The 19,091-nt window shown below is 44.0% G+C and overlaps 1 protein-coding gene across 1 annotated transcript; it reads right to left on the bottom strand.

The window, feature by feature from the left end:
• Positions 1-455: 455 nt before the first annotated feature.
• Positions 456-9,589, bottom strand: LOC125372048 (coagulation factor V-like). Its single transcript, XM_048380925.1, has 5 exons — positions 9,582-9,589; positions 5,620-5,794; positions 4,703-4,761; positions 4,330-4,486; positions 456-536 (listed from the first exon to the last, which is right to left on the bottom strand). Exons 1-5 carry the CDS (start codon positions 9,587-9,589, stop codon positions 456-458), a joined length of 480 nt encoding a protein of 159 aa, XP_048236882.1.
• Between the last annotated feature and the right edge of the window lie 9,502 nt (positions 9,590-19,091).

Below are 19,091 nucleotides of genomic sequence, written 5' to 3'. Positions count from 1 at the left end.
GTGGAGACAATGTCCTGTGTGTAGTGAGTGGAGACAATGTCATGTGTGTAGTGAGTGGAGAGAATGTCCTGTGTGTACTGAGTGGAGACAATGTCCTGTGTGTACTGAGTGGAGACAGTGTCCTGTGTGTAGTGAATGGAGACAATGTCGTGTGTGTTCTGAGTGGAGACAATTTTCTGTGTGTTCTGTGTGGAGACAATGTTCTGTGTGTTCTGAGTGGAGACAACGTCCTGTGTGTTCTGAGTGGAGACAATGTTCTTTGTGGAGTAAGTGGAGACAACGTCCGGTGTGTTCTGAGTGGAGACAATCTCCTGTGTGTAGTGAGTGGAGTCAATTTTCTCTGTGTTCTGAGTGGAGACAATGTTCTGTGTGTTTTGAGGGGAGAAAATGTTCTGTGTGGAGTGAGTGGAGACAACGTCCTGTTTGTTCTGAATGGAGACAATCTCCTGTGTGGTCTAAGTGGAGACAACGTCCGGTGTGTTCTGAGTGGAGACAATCTCCTGTGTGTAGTGAGCGGAGAAAATGTCGTGTGTGTTCTGAATGGAAACAATGTCCTGTGTTTAGTAGGTGGAGACAATGTCCTGTGTGTATTGAGTGAAGAAAATGTCCTGTGTGGTCTCAGTGGAGACAATTTTCTGTGTGTTCTGTGTGGAGAGAATGTTCTGTGTGTTCTGAGTGGAGACAACGTCCTGTGTGTTCTGAGTGGAGACAATGTTCTTTGTGTAGTAAGTGGAGACAACGTCCGGTGTGTTCTGAGTGGAGACAATCTCCTGTGTGTAGTGAGTGGAGTCAATTTTCTCCGTGTTCTGAGTGGAGACAATGTTCTGTGTGTGTTTTGAGGGGAGACAATGTTCTGTGTGGAGTGAGTGGAGACAATGTCCTGTGTGTTCTGAGTGGAGTCAATTTTCTGTGTGGAATGAGTGGCGACAATGTCCTGTGTGTACTGAGTGGAGGCAATGTCCTGTGTGAAGTATGTGGAGACAATGTCCTGTGTGCAGTGAGTGGAGACAATGTCCTGTGTGGAGTGAGTGCAGACAATGTCCTGTGTGTTCTGAGTGGAGACAGTGTCCTGTATGTACTGAGTAGAGACAATGGTTGTGTTCTCAGTGGAAACAATGTCCTGTGTCTAGTGAGTGGAGACAATGTCCTGTGTGTACTGAGTGGAGACAACGTCCTGTGTGTTCTGAGTGGAGACAATTTTCTGTGTGTTTTGTGTGGAGACATTGTTCTGTGTGTTCTGAGTGGAGACAATGTCCTGTGTGTTCTGAGTGGAGACAGTGTTCTTTGTGTAGTAAGTGGAGACAACGTCCGGTGTGTTCTGAGTGGAGACAATATCCTGTGTGTAGTGAGTGGAGTCAATTTTCTCCGTGTTCTGAGTGGAGACAATGTTCTGTGTGTTTTGAGGGGAGACAATGTTCTGTGTGGAGTGAGTGGAGACAATCTCCTGTGTGTAGTGAGTGGAGTCAATTTTCTGTGTGGAGTGAGTGGCGACAATGTCCTGTGTGTACTGAGTGGATACAAAGTCCTGTGTGTACTGAGTGGAGACAATGTGCTGTGTGAAGTGTGTGGAGACAATGTGATGTGTGCAGTGAGTGGAGACAATGTCCTGTGTGGAGTGAGTGGAGACAATGTCCTGTGTGTTCTGAGTGGAGACAGTGTCTTGTGTGTACTGAGTGGAGACAATGTTCTGTTTTCTCAGTGGAAACAATGTCCTGTGTGTAGTGAGTGGAAACAATGTCCTGTGTGTACTTAGTGGAGACAATGTTCTGTGTGTAGTGAGTGGATACAAAGTCCTGTGTGTACTGAGTGGAGTCAATGTCCTGTGTGTAGTGAGTGGAGGCAATGTCCTGTGTGTAGTGAGTGGAAACAGTGTCCTGTGTTTACTGAGTGGAGACAATGCCCTGTGTGTAGTGAGTGGAGACAATGTCCTGTGTGTTCTGAGTGGAGACAATGTCCTGTGTGTAGTGAGTGGAGACAATGTCCTGTGTGTAGTGAGTGGAGGCAATGTCCTGTGTGAAGTATGTGGAGACAATGTCCTGTGTGCAGTGAGTGGAGACAATGTCCTGTGTGGAGTGAGTGCAGACAATGTCCTGTGTGTTCTGAGTGGAGACAGTGTCCTGTATGTACTGAGTAGAGACAATGGTTGTGTTCTCAGTGGAAACAATGTCCTGTGTCTAGTGAGTGGAGACAATGTCCTGTGTGTACTGAGTGGAGACAATGTCGTGTGTGTAGTGAGTGGAGACAATGTTCTTTGTGGAGTAAGTGGAGACAACGTCCGGTGTGTTCTGAGTGGAGACAATGTTCTTTGTGGAGTAAGTGGAGACAACGTCCGGTGTGTTCTGAGTGGAGACAATCTCCTGTGTGGAGTGAGTGGAGTCAATTTTGTGTGTGGAGTGAGTGGCGATAGTGTCCTGTGTGAAGTGTGTGGAGACAATGTCCTGTGTGCAGTGAGTGGAGACAATGTCCTGTGTGTTCTGAGTGGAGACAGTGTCTTGTGTGTACTGAGTGGAGACATTGTTCTGTGTGAAGTGTGTGGAGACAATGTCCTGTGTGCAGTGAGTGGAGACAATGTCCTGTGTGGAGTGAGTGGTGACAATGTCCTGTGTGTTCTGAGTGGAGACAATGTCTTGTGTGTACTGAGTGGAGACATTGTGCTGTGTGAAGTGTGTGGAGACAATGTCCTGTGTGTACTGAGTGGAGACAATGTCCTGTGTGGAGTGAGTGCAGACAATGTCCTGTGTGTTCTGAGTGGAGACAGTGTCCTGTATGTACTGAGTGGAGACAATGCTTGTGTTCTCAGTGGAAACAATGTCCTGTGTCTAGTGAGTGGAGACAATGTCCTGTGTGTACTGAGTGGAGACAGTGTCCTGTGTGTACTGAGTGGAGACAATGTCGTGTGTGTTCTGAGTGGAGAGAATTTTCTGTGTGTTCTGTGTGGAGAAAATGTTCTGTGTGTTCTGAGTGGAGACAACGTCCTGTGTGTTCTGAGTGGAGACAATGTCCTGTGTGTAGTGAGTGGAGACAATGTCCTGTGTCTAGTGAGTGGAGACAATGTCCTGTGTTTACTGAGTTGAGACAATGTCCTGTGTGTAGTGAGTGGAGACAATGTCCTGTGTGAAGTGAGTGGAGGCAATGTTCTGTGTTCTCAGTGGAAACAATGTCCTGTGTGTACTTAGTGGAGACAATGTCCTGTGTGTAGTGTGTGGATACAAAGTCCTGTGTGTACTGAGTGGAGGGAATGTCCTGTGTGTAGTGAGTGGAGGCAATGTCCTGTGTGTAGTGAGTGGAAACAGTGTCCTGTGTGTTCTGAGTGGAGACAGTGTCCTGTATGTACTGAGTGGAGACAATGCTTGTGTTCTCAGTGGAAACAATGTCCTGTGTCTAGTGAGTGGAGACAATGTCCTGTGTGTACTGAGTGGAGACAGTGTCCTGTGTGTACTGAGTGGAGACAATGTCGTGTGTGTTCTGAGTGGAGAGAATTTTCTGTGTGTTCTGTGTGGAGAAAATGTTCTGTGTGTTCTGAGTGGAGACAACGTCCTGTGTGTTCTGAGTGGAGACAATGTCCTGTGTGTAGTGAGTGGAGACAATGTCCTGTGTCTAGTGAGTGGAGACAATGTCCTGTGTTTACTGAGTTGAGACAATGTCCTGTGTGTAGTGAGTGGAGACAATGTCCTGTGTGAAGTGAGTGGAGGCAATGTTCTGTGTTCTCAGTGGAAACAATGTCCTGTGTGTACTTAGTGGAGACAATGTCCTGTGTGTAGTGTGTGGATACAAAGTCCTGTGTGTACTGAGTGGAGGGAATGTCCTGTGTGTAGTGAGTGGAGGCAATGTCCTGTGTGTAGTGAGTGGAAACAGTGTCCTGTGTGTAGTGAGTGGAGACAATGTCCTGTGTGAAGTGAGTGGAGACAATGTCCTGTGTGTTCTGAGTGGAGACAATGTCCTGTGTGTAGTGAGTGGATACAAAGTCCTGTGTGTAGTGAGTGGAGACAATGTCCTGTGTGAAGTGAGTGGAGACAATGTCCTGTGTGTTCTGAGTGGAGACAATGTCCTGTGTGTAGTGAGTGGAGACAATGTCCTGTGTGTACTGAGTGGAGGCAATGTCCTGTGTGAAGTATGTGGAGACAATGTCCTGTGTGCAGTGAGTGGAGACAATGTCCTGTGTGGAGTGAGTGCAGACAATGTCCTGTGTGTTCTGAGTGGAGACAGTGTCCTGTATGTACTGAGTAGAGACAATGGTTGTGTTCTCAGTGGAAACAATGTCCTGTGTCTAGTGAGTGGAGACAATGTCCTGTGTGTACTGAGTGGAGACAATGTCGTGTGTGTAGTGACTGGAGACAATGTTCTTTGTGGAGTAAGTGGAGACAATGTCCGGTGTGTTCTGAGTGGAGACAATGTTCTTTGTGGAGTAAGTGGAGACAACGTCCGGTGTGTTCTGAGTGGAGACAATCTCCTGTGTGTAGTGAGTGGAGTCAATTTTCTCTGTGTTCTGAGTGGAGACAATGTTCTGTGTGTTTTGAGGGGACAGAATGTTCTGTGTGGAGTGAGTGGAGACAATCTCCTGTGTGGAGTGAGTGGAGTCAATTTTGTGTGTGGAGTGAGTGGAGACAATGTCCTGTGTGAAGTGTGTGGAGACAACGTCCGGTGTGTTCTGAGTGGAGACAATGTCCTGTGTGGAGTGAGTGGAGTCAATTTTGTGTGTGGAGTGAGTGGCGATAGTGTCCTGTGTGAAGTGTGTGGAGACAATGTCCTGTGTGTTCTGAGTGGAGACAGTGTCTTGTGTGTAGTGAGTGGAGACATTGTGCTGTGTGAAGTGTGTGGAGACAATGTGCTGTGTGTACTGAGTGGAGACAATGTCCTGTGTGGAGTGAGTGCAGAGAATGTCCTGTGTGTTCTGAGTGGAGACAGTGTCCTGTATGTACTGAGTGGAGACAATGCTTGTGTTCTCAGTGGAAACAATGTCCTGTGTCTAGTGAGTGGAGACAATGTCCTGTGTGTACTGAGTGGAGACAGTGTCCTGTGTGTACTGAGTGGAGACAATGTCGTGTGTGTTCTGAGTGGAGAGAGTTTTCTGTGTGTTCTGTGTTGAGAAAATGTTCTGTGTGTTCTGAGTGGAGACAACGTCCTGTGTGTTCTGAGTTGAGACAATGTCCTGTGTGTAGTGAGTGGAGACAATGTCCTGTGTGTACTGAGTGGAGACAATGTTCTGTGTGTAGTGAGTGGATACAAAGTCCTGTGTGTACTGAGTGGAGTCAATGTCCTGTGTGTAGTGAGTGGAGGCAATGTCCTGTGTGTAGTGAGTGGAAACAGTGTCCTGTGTTTAGTGAGTGGAGACAATGCCCTGTGTGTAGTGAGTGGAGACAATGTCCTGTGTGTTCTGAGTGGAGACAATGTCCTGTGTGTAGTGAGTGGAGACAATGTCCTGTGTGTACTGAGTGGAGGCAATGTCCTGTGTGAAGTATGTGGAGACAATGTCCTGTGTGCAGTGAGTGGAGACAATGTCCTGTGTGGAGTGAGTGCAGACAATGTCCTGTGTGTTCTGAGTGGAGACAGTGTCCTGTATGTACTGAGTAGAGACAATGGTTGTGTTCTCAGTGGAAACAATGTCCTGTGTCTAGTGAGTGGAGACAATGTCCTGTGTGTACTGAGTGGAGACAATGTCGTGTGTGTAGTGAGTGGAGACAATGTTCTTTGTGGAGTAAGTGGAGACAACGTCCGGTGTGTTCTGAGTGGAGACAATGTTCTTTGTGGAGTAAGTGGAGACAACGTCCGGTGTGTACTGAGTTGAGACAATGTCCTGTGTGTAGTGAGTGGAGACAATGTTCTGTGTTCTCAGTGGAAACAATGTCCTGTGTGTACTTAGTGGAGACAATGTCCTGTGTGTAGTGAGTGGATACAAAGTCCTGTGTGTACGGAGTGGAGGGAATGTCCTGTGTGTAGTGAGTGGAGGCAATGTCCTGTGTGTAGTGAGTGGAAACAGTGTCCTGTGTGTAGTGAGTGGAGACAATGTCCTGTGTGCACTGAGTGGAGACAATGTCCTGTGTGTAGTGGTGAAGACAATGTTCTTTGTGGAGTAAGTGGAGACAACGTCCGGTGTGTTCTGAGTGAAGACAATGTCCTGTGTGTAGTGAGTGGAGTCAATTTTCTCTGTGGTCTGAGTGGAGACAATGTTCTGTGTGTTTTGAGGGGAGACAATGTTCTGTGTGGAGTGAGTCGAGACAACGTCCTGTGTGAAGTGTGTGGAGACAATGTCCTGTGTGGAGTGAGAGGCGACAATGTCCTGTGTGTACTGAGTGGAGACAATGTCCTGTGTGTACTGAGTGGAGACAATGTCCTGTGTGTAGTGAGTGGAGACAATGTCCTGTGTGTTCTGAGTGGAAACAATGTCCTGTGTGTACTGAGTGGAGACAATGTCCTGTGTGCACTGAGTGGAGGCAATGTCCTTTGTGAAGTATGTGGAGACAATGTCCTGTGTGCAGTGAGTGGAGACAATGTCCTGTGTGGAGTGAGTGCAGACAATGTCCTGTGTGTTCTGAGTGGAGACAGTGTCCTGTATGTACTGAGTGGAGACAATGCTTGTGTTCTCAGTGGAAACAATGTCCTGTGTCTAGTGAGTGGAGACAATGTCCTGTGTGTACTGAGTGGAGACAGTGTCCTGTGTGTACTGAGTGGAGACAATGTCGTGTGTGTTCTGAGTGGAGAGAATTTTCTGTGTGTTCTGTGTGGAGAAAATGTTCTGTGTGTTCTGAGTGGAGACAACGTCCTGTGTGTTCTGAGTGGAGACAATGTCCTGTGTGTAGTGAGTGGAATCAATTTTCTCTGTGTTTTGAGGGGAGACAATGTTTTTTGTGGAGTGAGTGGCGAGAACGTCCTGTTTGTTCTGAATGGAGAAAATCTCCTGTGTGGCCTAAGTGGAGACAATGTTCTGAGTGTTCTGAGTGGAGACAATGTTCTGTGTTTTCTGAGTGGAGACAACGTCCTGTGTGTTCTGAGTGGAGACAATGTTCTTTGTGGAGTGAGTGGAGACAAAGTCCGGTGTGTTCTGAGTGGAGACAATCTCCTGTGTCTAGTGAGCGGAGAAAATGTCGTGTGTGTTCTGAGTGGAAACAATGTCCTGTGTGTAGTAGGTGGAGACAATGTCCTGTGTGTATTGAGTAGAGAAAATGTCCTGTGTGGTCTAAGTGGAGACAATTTTCTGTGTGTTCTGAGTGGAGACAACGTCCTGTGTGGAGTGAGTTTGAGACAACGTCCGGAGTGTTCTGAGTGGGGACAATGTTCTGCGTGGAGTGAGTGGAGACAATGTCCTGTGTGTAGTGAGTGGAGACAATGTCCTGTGTGTAGTGAGTGGAGACAATGTCCTGTGTGAAGTGAGTGGAGACAATATCCTGTGTGTACTGAGTGGAGACAATGTCCTGTGTGTACAGAGTGTATACAAAGTCCTGTGTGTAGTGAGTGGAGACAATGTCCTGTGTGTTCTGAGTGGAGACAATGTCTTGTGTGTACTGAGTGGAGACAATGTCCTGTGTGTAGTGAGTGGAGACAATGTCCTGTGTGTTTTGAGTGGAGACCGTGGCATGTGTGTACTGAGTGGAGACAATGTCCTGTATGTAGTGAGTTGAGACAATGTCCTGTGTTCAGTGAGTGGAGACAATGTCCGGAGTGTTCTGAGTGGGGACAATGTTCTGTGTGGAGTGAGTGGAGACAATGTCCTGTGTGTAGTGAGTGGAGACAATGTCCTGTGTGTAGTGAGTGGAGACAATGTCCTGAGTGTACTGAGTGTATACAAAGTCCTGTGTGTAGTGAGTGGAGACAATGTCCTGTGTGTTCTGAGTGGAGACAATGTCTTGTGTGTACTGAGTGGAGACAATGTCCTGTGTGTAGTGAGTGGAGACAATGTCCTGTGTGTTCTGAGTGGAGACAGTGTCTTGTGTGTACTGAGTGGAGACAATGTCCTGTATGTAGTGAGTGGAGACAATGTCCTGTGTGCAGTGAGTGGAGACAATGTCCTGTGTGTTCTGAGTGGAGAGAATGTCATGTGTGTTCTGAGTGGAGACAATGTCCTGTGTGTACTGAGTGGAGACAATGTCCTGTGTGTAGTGAGTGGAGGCAATGTCCTGTGTGTAGTGAGTGGAGACAATGTCCTGTGTGTAGTGATTTGAGACAATGTCCTGTGTGGTATGAGTGTAGACAATGTCCTGTGTGAAGTGTGTGGAGACAATGTCCTGTGTGTACTGAGTGGAGATAGTGCCCTGTGTGTAGTGAGTGGAGACAATCTCCTGTGTGTTCTGAGTGGAGACAATGTCCTGTGTGTTCTGAGTGGAGACAGTGTCCTGTGTGTAGTGAGTGGAGACAATGTCCTGTGTGAAGTGAGTGGAGACAATGTCCTTTGTGTAGTGAGTGGAGACAATGTCATGTGTGTACTGAGTTGAGACAATGTCCTGTGTGTAGTGAGTGGAGACAATGTCCTGTATGTACTGAGTGGAGACAATGTCCTGTGTGCACTGAGTGGAGACAATGTCCTGTGTGTAGTGAGTGGAGACAATGTCCCCAAACAAAGTGGGCTGTTTCGGGTCTCATTCATGAAAATAGGATATAAAGACATATTTACCCCAGGTATCTAAAGTTCCAATTAAGTCAATAAATGTCTTTCACTGACATTTATTTTTAAAATGCCATCTCTCAGAATTGTACACACCCACTCCCATTCCCACACACACCTACATGTTCATAGATTCTTGGACAAGACTAAATATGTGCACGTTAGCATATCGCGGAAGACATTATGCACTTAAGACAGACAGGAAGTAGGCTTTGGATTTCATGTCACGATTCGAAAGTCCTGCTCAGACCGTGTGAGGGTGTCCATTGACTGCCCCCACGAAGCACGACACGATAGATGGTAGTGGTGCCCGATGTTTCGAGAGGTGCAAACTGTCATTCTATCTCGTGTGGTGTGTGCCTTTTCCATTCTTTGGTACATCTTTGACTCACTCAGACAAGCCCTGAATTAGACTTAGCTTATGAAACATTACTCCCCCATCCGTATTCTATAATTATCATTTTCGTCCTTTTTATAACCAATCGACCTCCTAGTGAGATTCACTAGAAGTTGGTAAATTACATTGCATTTTCTCATTCTGAGGCAATTCTACATTCTACTTCAAGGCTTTGATGTCTGATATTTGACAGAAGGATCTTACAATGTGCTTTTATGTACTAATAGCGTCGGACCGCAAATGTTAGACCTTTGTTAGGCCACACTTCTTTTCACTTTAAGGATTTTGATATTGAAACATTTGGTTGATATGTCAATAAGAAATGAAAATGAAATGCACAGTGCATGATCTTTTTTTCAAAGTAATCTTTTTTATAGCATGGTAAGTTTGATTGGGCTCAATAGGTGAATCTTGTCAAACATCGAGAATAAAAGCTGGTTTTTTTAACAACCTGTTTGCCAGCAGATGACAGCACAGTGAGGTTCTTTTAGTAAAAGATTATAAATGGATTGCTTACAGGAATCTTCCATTTTGTATATTAAGTTTTGCCTCCATTATCACATACAAACATGAGTTTGATTTACCAACCTTTTCATCCTTCTTAATTATCCGTTTATCAGGTCGGAAGGTCGAAATAATAAATTGAAAAAAAAAACGAATAAAAAAGTATTTTGGCTTTCCTTAAAATGTTGTTTTTAAGATAAATACTCAACAGTTATTAACAGTTTGATTTTAAGTAATTTATTTGTATTGATAACCACAGAAAATAAGTCCGCTTTTAACATTTTAATTTTTATGACCGGACGTAAAACGAAGCCTACTGCTTTTATGTTGTTCACAATTTTTTGGGGGGAATCGGCTGATTCGTAATCCAAGCTGAAAAAAAGTCTGACCTTTGCGGTTCAATGAACAAAGTGTAAATTAACGGGACGCCCGTTTGACACAATATTCATTGAGAGCTTTCAATGTTTATTCCCCCTTCGGTCTGATACCGGTAACCTTGAGTGAGTGAGTGAATATGGTTTTACACCGCTTTTAGCAATATTCCAGCAATATCACGGCGGGGGACACCAGACTTGGGCTTCACATATTGTACCCATGTCAGGAACTGAATTCACTTTAGCCTGTATTGTTTTCCCGGACCTGATTACGGATTCGCTGATCAGTGGTTTTATCCTAGAAACCGCAGATCGTGGGTTCGAATCCCAGTGTCTGGCTTGTTATGTTTCAAGGTTTGTCAGCACCATAGTCGCTTTTTCTGCTTTCACCAAAGGCCCAAGATCTGCATCACATCGCGTTGTCCTCCCACATCAAGCTGACACGCCATGTTATAGCTGAAATATTGTGTTTTCAAACGAAGGATCGATGGCGAAAGCATCTTTTCTTTCTTCTGTCAACAGCCAAATAACAATATCTCGATAAAACTACTTAAACGCTAAATCTATTCATAACAAACAAAACCAAGTCTAGAAAATAGCTTCAGCCAAAGACAACAAAACGTAATACATTTTGAGGATAAGCTTCGTCAGTAAAATAAAGAATTCTTTTCTAGCAATACCAAAATATAAAAAGGTAATCTTCAGCTAAATAAAAGAAGGTGTGATCTATTTCACAGTTCGTTGTTTACTAAAATAAGATATGTATTGTCCGTTTAGAAGATAGAAATGAACACAAACAATATATTCCGCCCACGACATCCATATCTCCCGCGTTGTTCTCCGGAACCTGACCACCCTGAAGTTAAATGTCATTTGCTGTGGTACACATAACAGTACCTAGACAGGATGTTTGTGTCTACAATGAGATGGATTTGTTACAAACAGCTTTAAAAAGACATATGCAAGTATTATCCGGTGACCAAGTGTCCCCTACAACGCGTGCGTGGGAGCGTTGCCTTGGAGTCGTCCTTGGAGTTTAGACGGTTCACAGGTGACAACTGTTTGTTGTCGAAGGTACATGAGATGAACGCACATAAAGATAAGAAGTGGTTGATATGGGGGCACAGGATAGTTTTTTTAAAGTGTTTTTTGTCCGAACAGTACTTCCATTATAATGTGGGAGGAAAACTGGAGGAGATGTAGGTTTCGGACTTCTGCCACTTTGGGTAAACGCGAACCGTGATGCGAACCTAAGATTATAGAATCCGCGCACGTCAAAGGGACGCTATTTGCGGCGCCTTAAGTGACGTGACCGCTAGTGAAGGGAGTGAGTGAGTGAGTTTAAATGTAAAGTCATATTAGCACTACTTCAGCCATATCCTGACCGGAATATGTCTTAGCTCATAGCATACATATACAAGCTATCATCGATGGACAGTAAAGCAACTAGACTATGACAGATTGGTATTTCAAACTTAGAATGAGAACATCAGAGTGGCTTTAAATAGGATCAGTGATGCGGTCCTGCATACCCTCTGAAGGGTACATCACCCACCTTTAGGAAACAACTAACAATTTCTGTTACCAGTTACATACAAGATGTTTACTTTGCTCAATATCTCAAAATGTATCAATTAAACCAATTTCTTCTCAAAAGAAAATCAATATGAAGCGGAGACAGTGCTTTGATATATAATAATATTTATTCCAACGACAAAAATATATATTTCACATAAATCGCTGAATTTATGTTCTTAATGACATGTTGAATTTTAGGTTGACGCCCAGTTAACGGTACAAATGTTTTGAAAAGTCTTCAGTCGACCGAAATTCATATTTTTACGAACCGGATGTCCAGTTTAGAATAGACTATGCATAGACTCGTTAGTCCAGCCAAAATGTGACTCAGGAGTTCCAGCTCAGAAGGGCAAGGATGGAAACTGGACTTCTATAGTCAGATAATTCCCTTGCCTCGGGAAGATGATCTCTGGGGGTCGTAAGAAGCGACTTAATGATTGGGTGGTCATGCTCGGTGGTTTGGCGATGTCGTGTCGTTGCTGATATTAGTCACTGGCTTCGTTCAATCTTAAAATGCAATTGCCATATAGCATGCGGGTATTTTAAACTGGTCCACAACATTAAACCAGTGGACCAGGGTGCCATTGTACAAAACAACCTTAGCGCAACGACTGTCGTAAGTCTTTGTTTAGGTATGGGAGTTACGATAACCTTAGCGCTAAGATCGCTTTGTACAATGGCCGCCAGAGCTGTCACGTTCATGTGACATCCTGTCGTCTTCATATTTTATAAGGACCGCCTCCGTGGTCTACTGGTAGAGCGTCCGCCCGGAGAGCGGAAGGCCTGGGGTTCGATCCCCGGCCGCGTCATACCAAAAGACGTTAAAAAATGGAACTTGTTGTTACCATGTCTGGCGTTCTGCATTAAGGGGCTAAAACAAGGGCTGGTCGGCTCGGAGTCAGTATACTGTGTCTGAGTGGGGTATTCATGTTAAACTGCGGCATGGTATCTCAGTGAGCTAGCACTATAAATCGGCATCAGTCCGGACTAGTACAAGCAGCCACACAAACACACACACTCACACGTGCATGCACGTCACTATAAAAGTGCAATAATTTTGGACGCGACGTTAAACCCCATTTCACATCACCTTACCTATGTTTTTAAAAAGATGGTGGACGGGAAATTGTGGTATTATAAACAAAGAAGAGAATGCATGGATGTCAACTTCTTTATTATGAGGAACACAACGTTTTGGTGTATTTGATTACACCTTCATCAGGTAAATGAATGCCATGAGGCAGAGAGCATATATATGTACATCTAAGGACAACAAAATTAATAAGATAACAAAAGCTGGAAAATAACAAAGAGTAGAAACTAACAAGGGAAGCCAACAGATGATTGGCGTTGATAGGTGATTAGCAATAGACAATGGAAGCCAACACTTAACAGTAACTAGCGCTGAAGGTTAGACTGACTGACTGAGTATGGTTTTACGCCGCTTTTAGCAATATTCCAGCAATATCACGGCGGGGGACACCAGAAATGGGCTTCACACATTGTACCCATGTCGGGAATCGAACCCGGGTCTTCGGCGTGACGAGCGAACGCTTTAACCACTAGGCTACCCGACCGCCCCCTGAAGGTTAGAGGCCAGTACTTAGAAGTGACACACATAAGGAAGAGAATTTATGGATGGCAACTTCTAAATGCCTTTCAAAGACGTGTATTATGAATAACATTTAATAAATTAGAATTTAAAATAAAGCGGCTTCATAATAGTAGAAGTTTGTATTTCATAATTAATATTTTCTGTATATAAATCGCCTATAGCATATTTATCAATCTAGCAAACGACCTTGCGTCGACAACCATCATAGGTGTTTTTTTGTCTGTTATATCAACCTTTTCAATTTGGACGGATAGATTTTGAGATAGACCTTTTTGTGATTAACACTTGGACATGCTTCCACGACACAAAGACATCGTCCCCCTAACGCACCCACTAAACCTTAAGCTTAATACAACAAACATGTCCCGTACATCAACTCACGCACCTGTTGACATCATAAGTTCCAAATGATCTTTCTGTTGAATTGTGAGTAAGCGTCACAAAATAATACTGAAAACAGTTCCTTTAATGTTAACAACTTCACTAAACTCCTAAAAAATGTTAGTCCTTGATTACAATTTCAAATGTACTGTGCGCCCTTTTAAGAATAACTCCCAGTTTGTCATCTTGACAGGAAAGGTTTTAATTGAAATTACTGAATGGTTACAAGTTTATGGGCGACGGTATCTGAAAGCGAGCTTCACGGTGTATCTTGTTCTCTTTGTTTACATGTTGCTAATGAACGGGTACCTAGTAACATACACAGATAAACAAATTACTGATCACCCGATGCATTTAATGGAAATTGATTAGCGACACTGACACGTCAGAAATAAACACCTGTCAATAAAACAGCCACGCGTCAGGAAGCACGGTTTGTCCAGTTCCCCGGCGAGGCGACCGCGTGAGGCTGCGCTTTGTGACAGCGAGGTTCTACATGGATGGGTACGAGACAACGATTTCATTTTTATATTTCTCCCGTTGAGTTTTGGCATGGGCAAGGGGTATCAAAGTATATATGTGCGTGTGTTAGTGTGTGTGTTAGTGTGTGTGTGTGTGTGTAATATTAAGTAATAACGATTATTGCTGATATATTAACACGGGCTACTGCAGAATTTCTGTTTGGTGTTTGGTCAAGGTTGTATTTTAATAAGTGGTTTAATAAATGAAAATTAATGAATGCAAGTCTTCTGTTGAAATGACTATTATTCTAACGTCGCATCGGTATCGTTTAAGCTATGTCGACGATACGTTATAGTTTAAAGTCACAATAATCACAATAACAGGTAATGTATTGTATACTCCCCAGGGAGCTGAGTTTAAAATCAAAGTGCATAGTGATCCTTTCATTAATGCTGTGGCGCAATGATCACATTATTATTGTTGTTGTTGTTGTTGTTGTCGTTGTTGTTGTTGTTGTTGTTGATTACACATTATAATGCACATTATAGTGCATGTCGATTGCCCTGGTAAGTAATTCAATTATATTTAATTTCCTCATTTTTTGTCGGAAAATATAACCGTCTCGACCGCCCCTTACTGTGAACTGTGACACGGCGAAACCGATTTTCTTTCGAATAAACTTTTCTTGTTTGTGTCTTTTGTAACCGTCGTCAACTTTTATTAACATGGTAGTGTGCTTTCCTTGTGACACTTTTAAAATCAAACCTGTTTGACGTTGTTTATCTGTGTGTTTGTCATGTAACGCCGCACTCAGCATTATTCCAGCAATATGACGGCGGTCTGTAAATAATCGAGTTTGGACCAGACAATCCAGTGCTTAACATCATGAAAATCGATCCACGCAACAGGGATACGATGACATTCATCAACCGAGTCAGCGTGCCTGTCCCTCCGATCCCGTTAGTCGTCTCTTACGACAGACATAGTCGCCTGTTACGGCAAGCATGGGTTGCTGAAGACCTATTCTACCCCGGATCTTTACGGGTCGCTGTTTGACCTAAATGCTGTCTGGCGCTGCCACTTTGAAGGTTTAAGATCGATGACATTAAATATCTGCAATGTCCGATCAGAATTCTTCGGGAACAAGCTGTTCTATATATAAGCAGTGAGTCACAATAATCACAATTACAGGTAATGTATTGTATACTCCCCAGGGAGCGGAGTTTAAAATCAAACTGCATAGTGATCCTTTCATTAATGCTGTGGCGCAATGATCACATTATTATTGTTGTTGTTGTTGTTGTTGTTGTTGTTGTTGTCGTTGTTGTTGTTGTTGATTACACATTATAATGCACATTATAGTGCATGTCGATTGCCCCGATAAGTAATTCAATTATATTTAATTTCCTCATTTTTTGTCGGAAAATATAACCGTCTCGACCAGGAGACAGGAAACTTGCAAGCCAATAAGTTTCGGCCAGAAGGTAGGATTCCCCGGAATCTCCCTCATTTTTTGTTTGTTTGTTTGTTGTTTTACGCCACACTCAGCAATATTCCAGCTGTATGACGCCGGTCTGTAAATAATCGAGTCTGGACCAGACAATCCAGTGATTGACACATGAGCATCGATCCACGCAATTGGGATAGATGACACGCATCAACCAAGTCATCGAGTCTGACCACCCGATCACGTTAGTCACCTCTTACGAAGCATAGTCGCTTTTTACAGCAAGCATGGGTTGCTGATGACCTTTCTACCCCGGATCTTCACGGGGCACCTGCTTCATCTCCCTCACTGAAACGTGTGGGTATTTTTAACCTTAAAGGGGGTCAAACCCCGAGAGGTACTGATGTAGCCATGAAGCCCACGTGGCGTTAATTTAAAAACGTAAGTAAGTTAATGTCACCGAACATTAATATCAATTTTATTTGCAAGTTCAAAAATAACAATCTCAGATTGATCAACAATACATGAATCATCTGACTGCAATACACACCCGGGAAGTCGGAAGAACTCGTTTGTAAACTCACTCTGCCCCTTACTGTGAACTGTGACACGGCGAAACCGATTTTCTTTCAAATAAACTTTTCTTGTTTGTGTCTTTTGTAACCGTCGTCAACTTTTATTAACATGGTAGTGTGCTTTCCTTGTGACACTTTTAAAATCAAACCTGTTTGACGTTGTTTATCTGTTTGTTTGTCATGTAACGCCACACTCAGCATTATTCCAGCAATATGACGGCGGTCTGTAAATAATCGAGTTTGGACCAGACAATCCAGTGCTTAACATCATGAAAATCGATCCATGCAACAGGGATACGATGACATTCATCAACCGAGTCAGCGAGCCTGTCCCTCCGATCCCGTTAGTCGTCTCTTACGACTGACATAGTCGCCTGTTACGGCAAGCATTGGTTGCTGAAGACCTATTCTACCCCGGATCTTTACGGGTCGCTGTTTGACCTAAATGCTGTCTGGCGCTGCCACTTTGCAGGTTTTAGATCGATGACATTATATATCTGCAATGTCCGATCAGAATTCTTCGGAAATAAGCTGTTCTATATATACGCAGGTAACCTGTGACCAATTTAACTGTAATTAATAAAAAAGTAATGTTTCTTTCAGTGTCCGCATAAAAAAAACACAGTCAGCTCGAGGTATCATTGTTTCGGTGAAATTGTAATCATGCTTGATTTGTCCACCATATGTCAACCGTGTGCCAGCATCATGGCTTAAAGAAGGTCGAGCTAGTTGCCTTGGGGTTGTTAAAAATGTTAATTTGGAAAGATCAGTGAATGTAGATACTCCTGACAACGTTATACACACAAAACAACGAGGAGAGTCCCGAACCATGACTTTAAAATATATTCAATTTGCCAGTATGACTTACCAAAGCGGTAAAATCTCTCGTTGTACCGAAAACGTTATTTCTCATCAAAATATATGTCGCGATGGTCCGATTACATCGATGTTATAATTGTCACAAAAGTGTAGTCCTGTGCAATTCTCAGCTTTTTCAGGTGAACAATTGACTTGCCTTTGCATGCGTTTGTGATGGGTTCCACCAATGGGACAGAATAAGCTCACCTTTTCGCGAACACCTGGCATCATCACTATTTGATAGTGATTCATAAGCATATGTTCATGATATAGATGGATCGTAGACTAGTTATTTCTTAAGAATACGGATAGGGTTTTATTTAGGGTTCTATGGTAATATATCACTCTTCAGTAGTGTTTGAAGCTTATATCACTCATTATTCTTTAAATTGTGTACAGTCCATTGACTAGAGAATGATCCAAGTGAGGACATTCGACATACTACATTCCGAGTGACCCATGATTGTAATAAAAGCGAGGAAAAAAAGAGGATTGAATGGTCACAATGTGTGTCATAGAGGAGTGTGTGTTATAGTACCCCGACGGCGTGAGAGTTTGCTCACGATATCAACCCCTAGTTTGTTTGGCCCGAAAGCAAAGGCAAAGAAAGCATACACCCATTCCACGTGGTTTGGTTGTTGTTTAACGCCGCACTCAGCAATATTCCAGCTATATGACGCCGGTCTGTAAATAATCGAGTCTGGACCAGACAATCCAGTGATAGACATCATGAGCATCGATCCACGCAAGTGACATTCGACGTGGTGACTGAACGCTTTAAATAAGGCTACCCCGTCCCTTCGGTAATTCACACAGTTCCAATTAGCTAAAATACACACACACATTAGGGTTAATTATGAAGCAATAAACTTAGTATTTATTTATCGTTTCAAAGTATTTGTTGATTAACGTCAACAGTATTACCACCATCGGGCATGTGTGTGATTGCTGTCATCGTACTCCAACGCCGTGATACTTTGCTCATGGCATCAACCCCTAGTTTGTCTGATCCAGGTTCGATATTCACACGCGTAAGTGGTGCAGCTGAAACATTTCTGAATGCGGCATAAAACAACACATGGCGCTACGTGTACCTTAAGTACTACTTATTCATATCTCAGTGTAACTTTGGTGAAACCCACGAGCACGGGTATGGTGCTGACAGTGAGAGAGACGGACATTCAGAGAGAGAGAGAGAGAGAGAGAGAGAGAGAGCAAGAGAGAGAGAGAGCGAGCGAGAGAGAGAGAGGGTGAGAGAGTGAGAGCGAGAGAGAGACAGAGAGAGCGAGAGTGAGAGCGAGAGAGAGAGACATAGAGAGAGAGACGGTGAGAGAGAGTGAGAGAGCGAGAGAGAGACAGAGAGAGAGAGACAGAGAGCGCGAAAGTGAGAGACGGTGAGAGAGAGTGAGAGAGCGAGAGAGGGACGATGAGAAAGAGAGAGAGCTAGAGAGAAAGACAGATAGAGAGGGAGACAGAGAGGGAGAGAGAGGCAGAGAGAGAGCGAGAGAGACGATGAGAGAGAGAGAGTGAGAGAGAACGAGAGAGTGAGAGCGAGAGAGTGAACCGATGAGATGCAGGTGTAGGACGTGATTGACTTCATGACCATCGATCCATGCAATGGGGATCGACGACATGCTTCAACCAAGTCAGCGAGCCTGACCACCCGATCCCGTTAGTCGCCTTTTACGACAAGCAAGTCGCCTTTTATTCGCATCTCGGTGTAAGTGGGGATATTGTAGTTAAGTGCAGTTTCTGGCATTCAAACAAGTGCCAGATCCTGTGAGTGCGCCATACAACGTCCAGTCACTCGTATACATACAAGGGATGCTGGGTAGGTATCGATAGTTGGGAGGATTTTAATTACGCTTCACTTAATCCTATTGACGTGATACTGTCGGTGTCACATAAACGAGTATCCGCCGGAAAGATTGAGTGAGTGAGTTGGGTTTAACGCCGTTTTTAGCAGTATTCTTGTTATATCAGGTGTGTCAGCTTAATGTGGGAGGAAAGCTCGAAGTGATGCAGGTCTCAAACGTTGATCACTTTGGTGAAACCCACGAGCACGGGTGTGGTGCTGACAGCGAGAGAGACAGACATTCAGAGAGAGAGAGAGAGAGAGAGAGAGAGAGAGAGAGAGATACGGTGAAAGAGAGAGTGAGAGAGAGCGAGAGAGACAGACATAGAGACAGAGACACACAGAGAGAGCGAGAGAGAGAGAGAGGCACAGAGAGAGCGAGAGAGAGAGAGGCACACACACAGATAAGCTGGGCTCACGTTGACCACTTTGGTGAAACCCACGAGCAC

The sequence above is a fragment of the Haliotis rufescens genome, unplaced genomic scaffold (genome assembly GCF_023055435.1).
Source record: "Haliotis rufescens isolate VD_foot unplaced genomic scaffold, xgHalRufe1.0.p SCAF_34, whole genome shotgun sequence".
In the NCBI taxonomy this organism is placed as follows: Eukaryota; Metazoa; Mollusca; class Gastropoda; order Lepetellida; family Haliotidae; genus Haliotis; species Haliotis rufescens.
The sequence above is the reverse complement of the archived record's forward strand: the minus strand, read 5'-3'. Positions and strand labels throughout refer to the sequence as shown.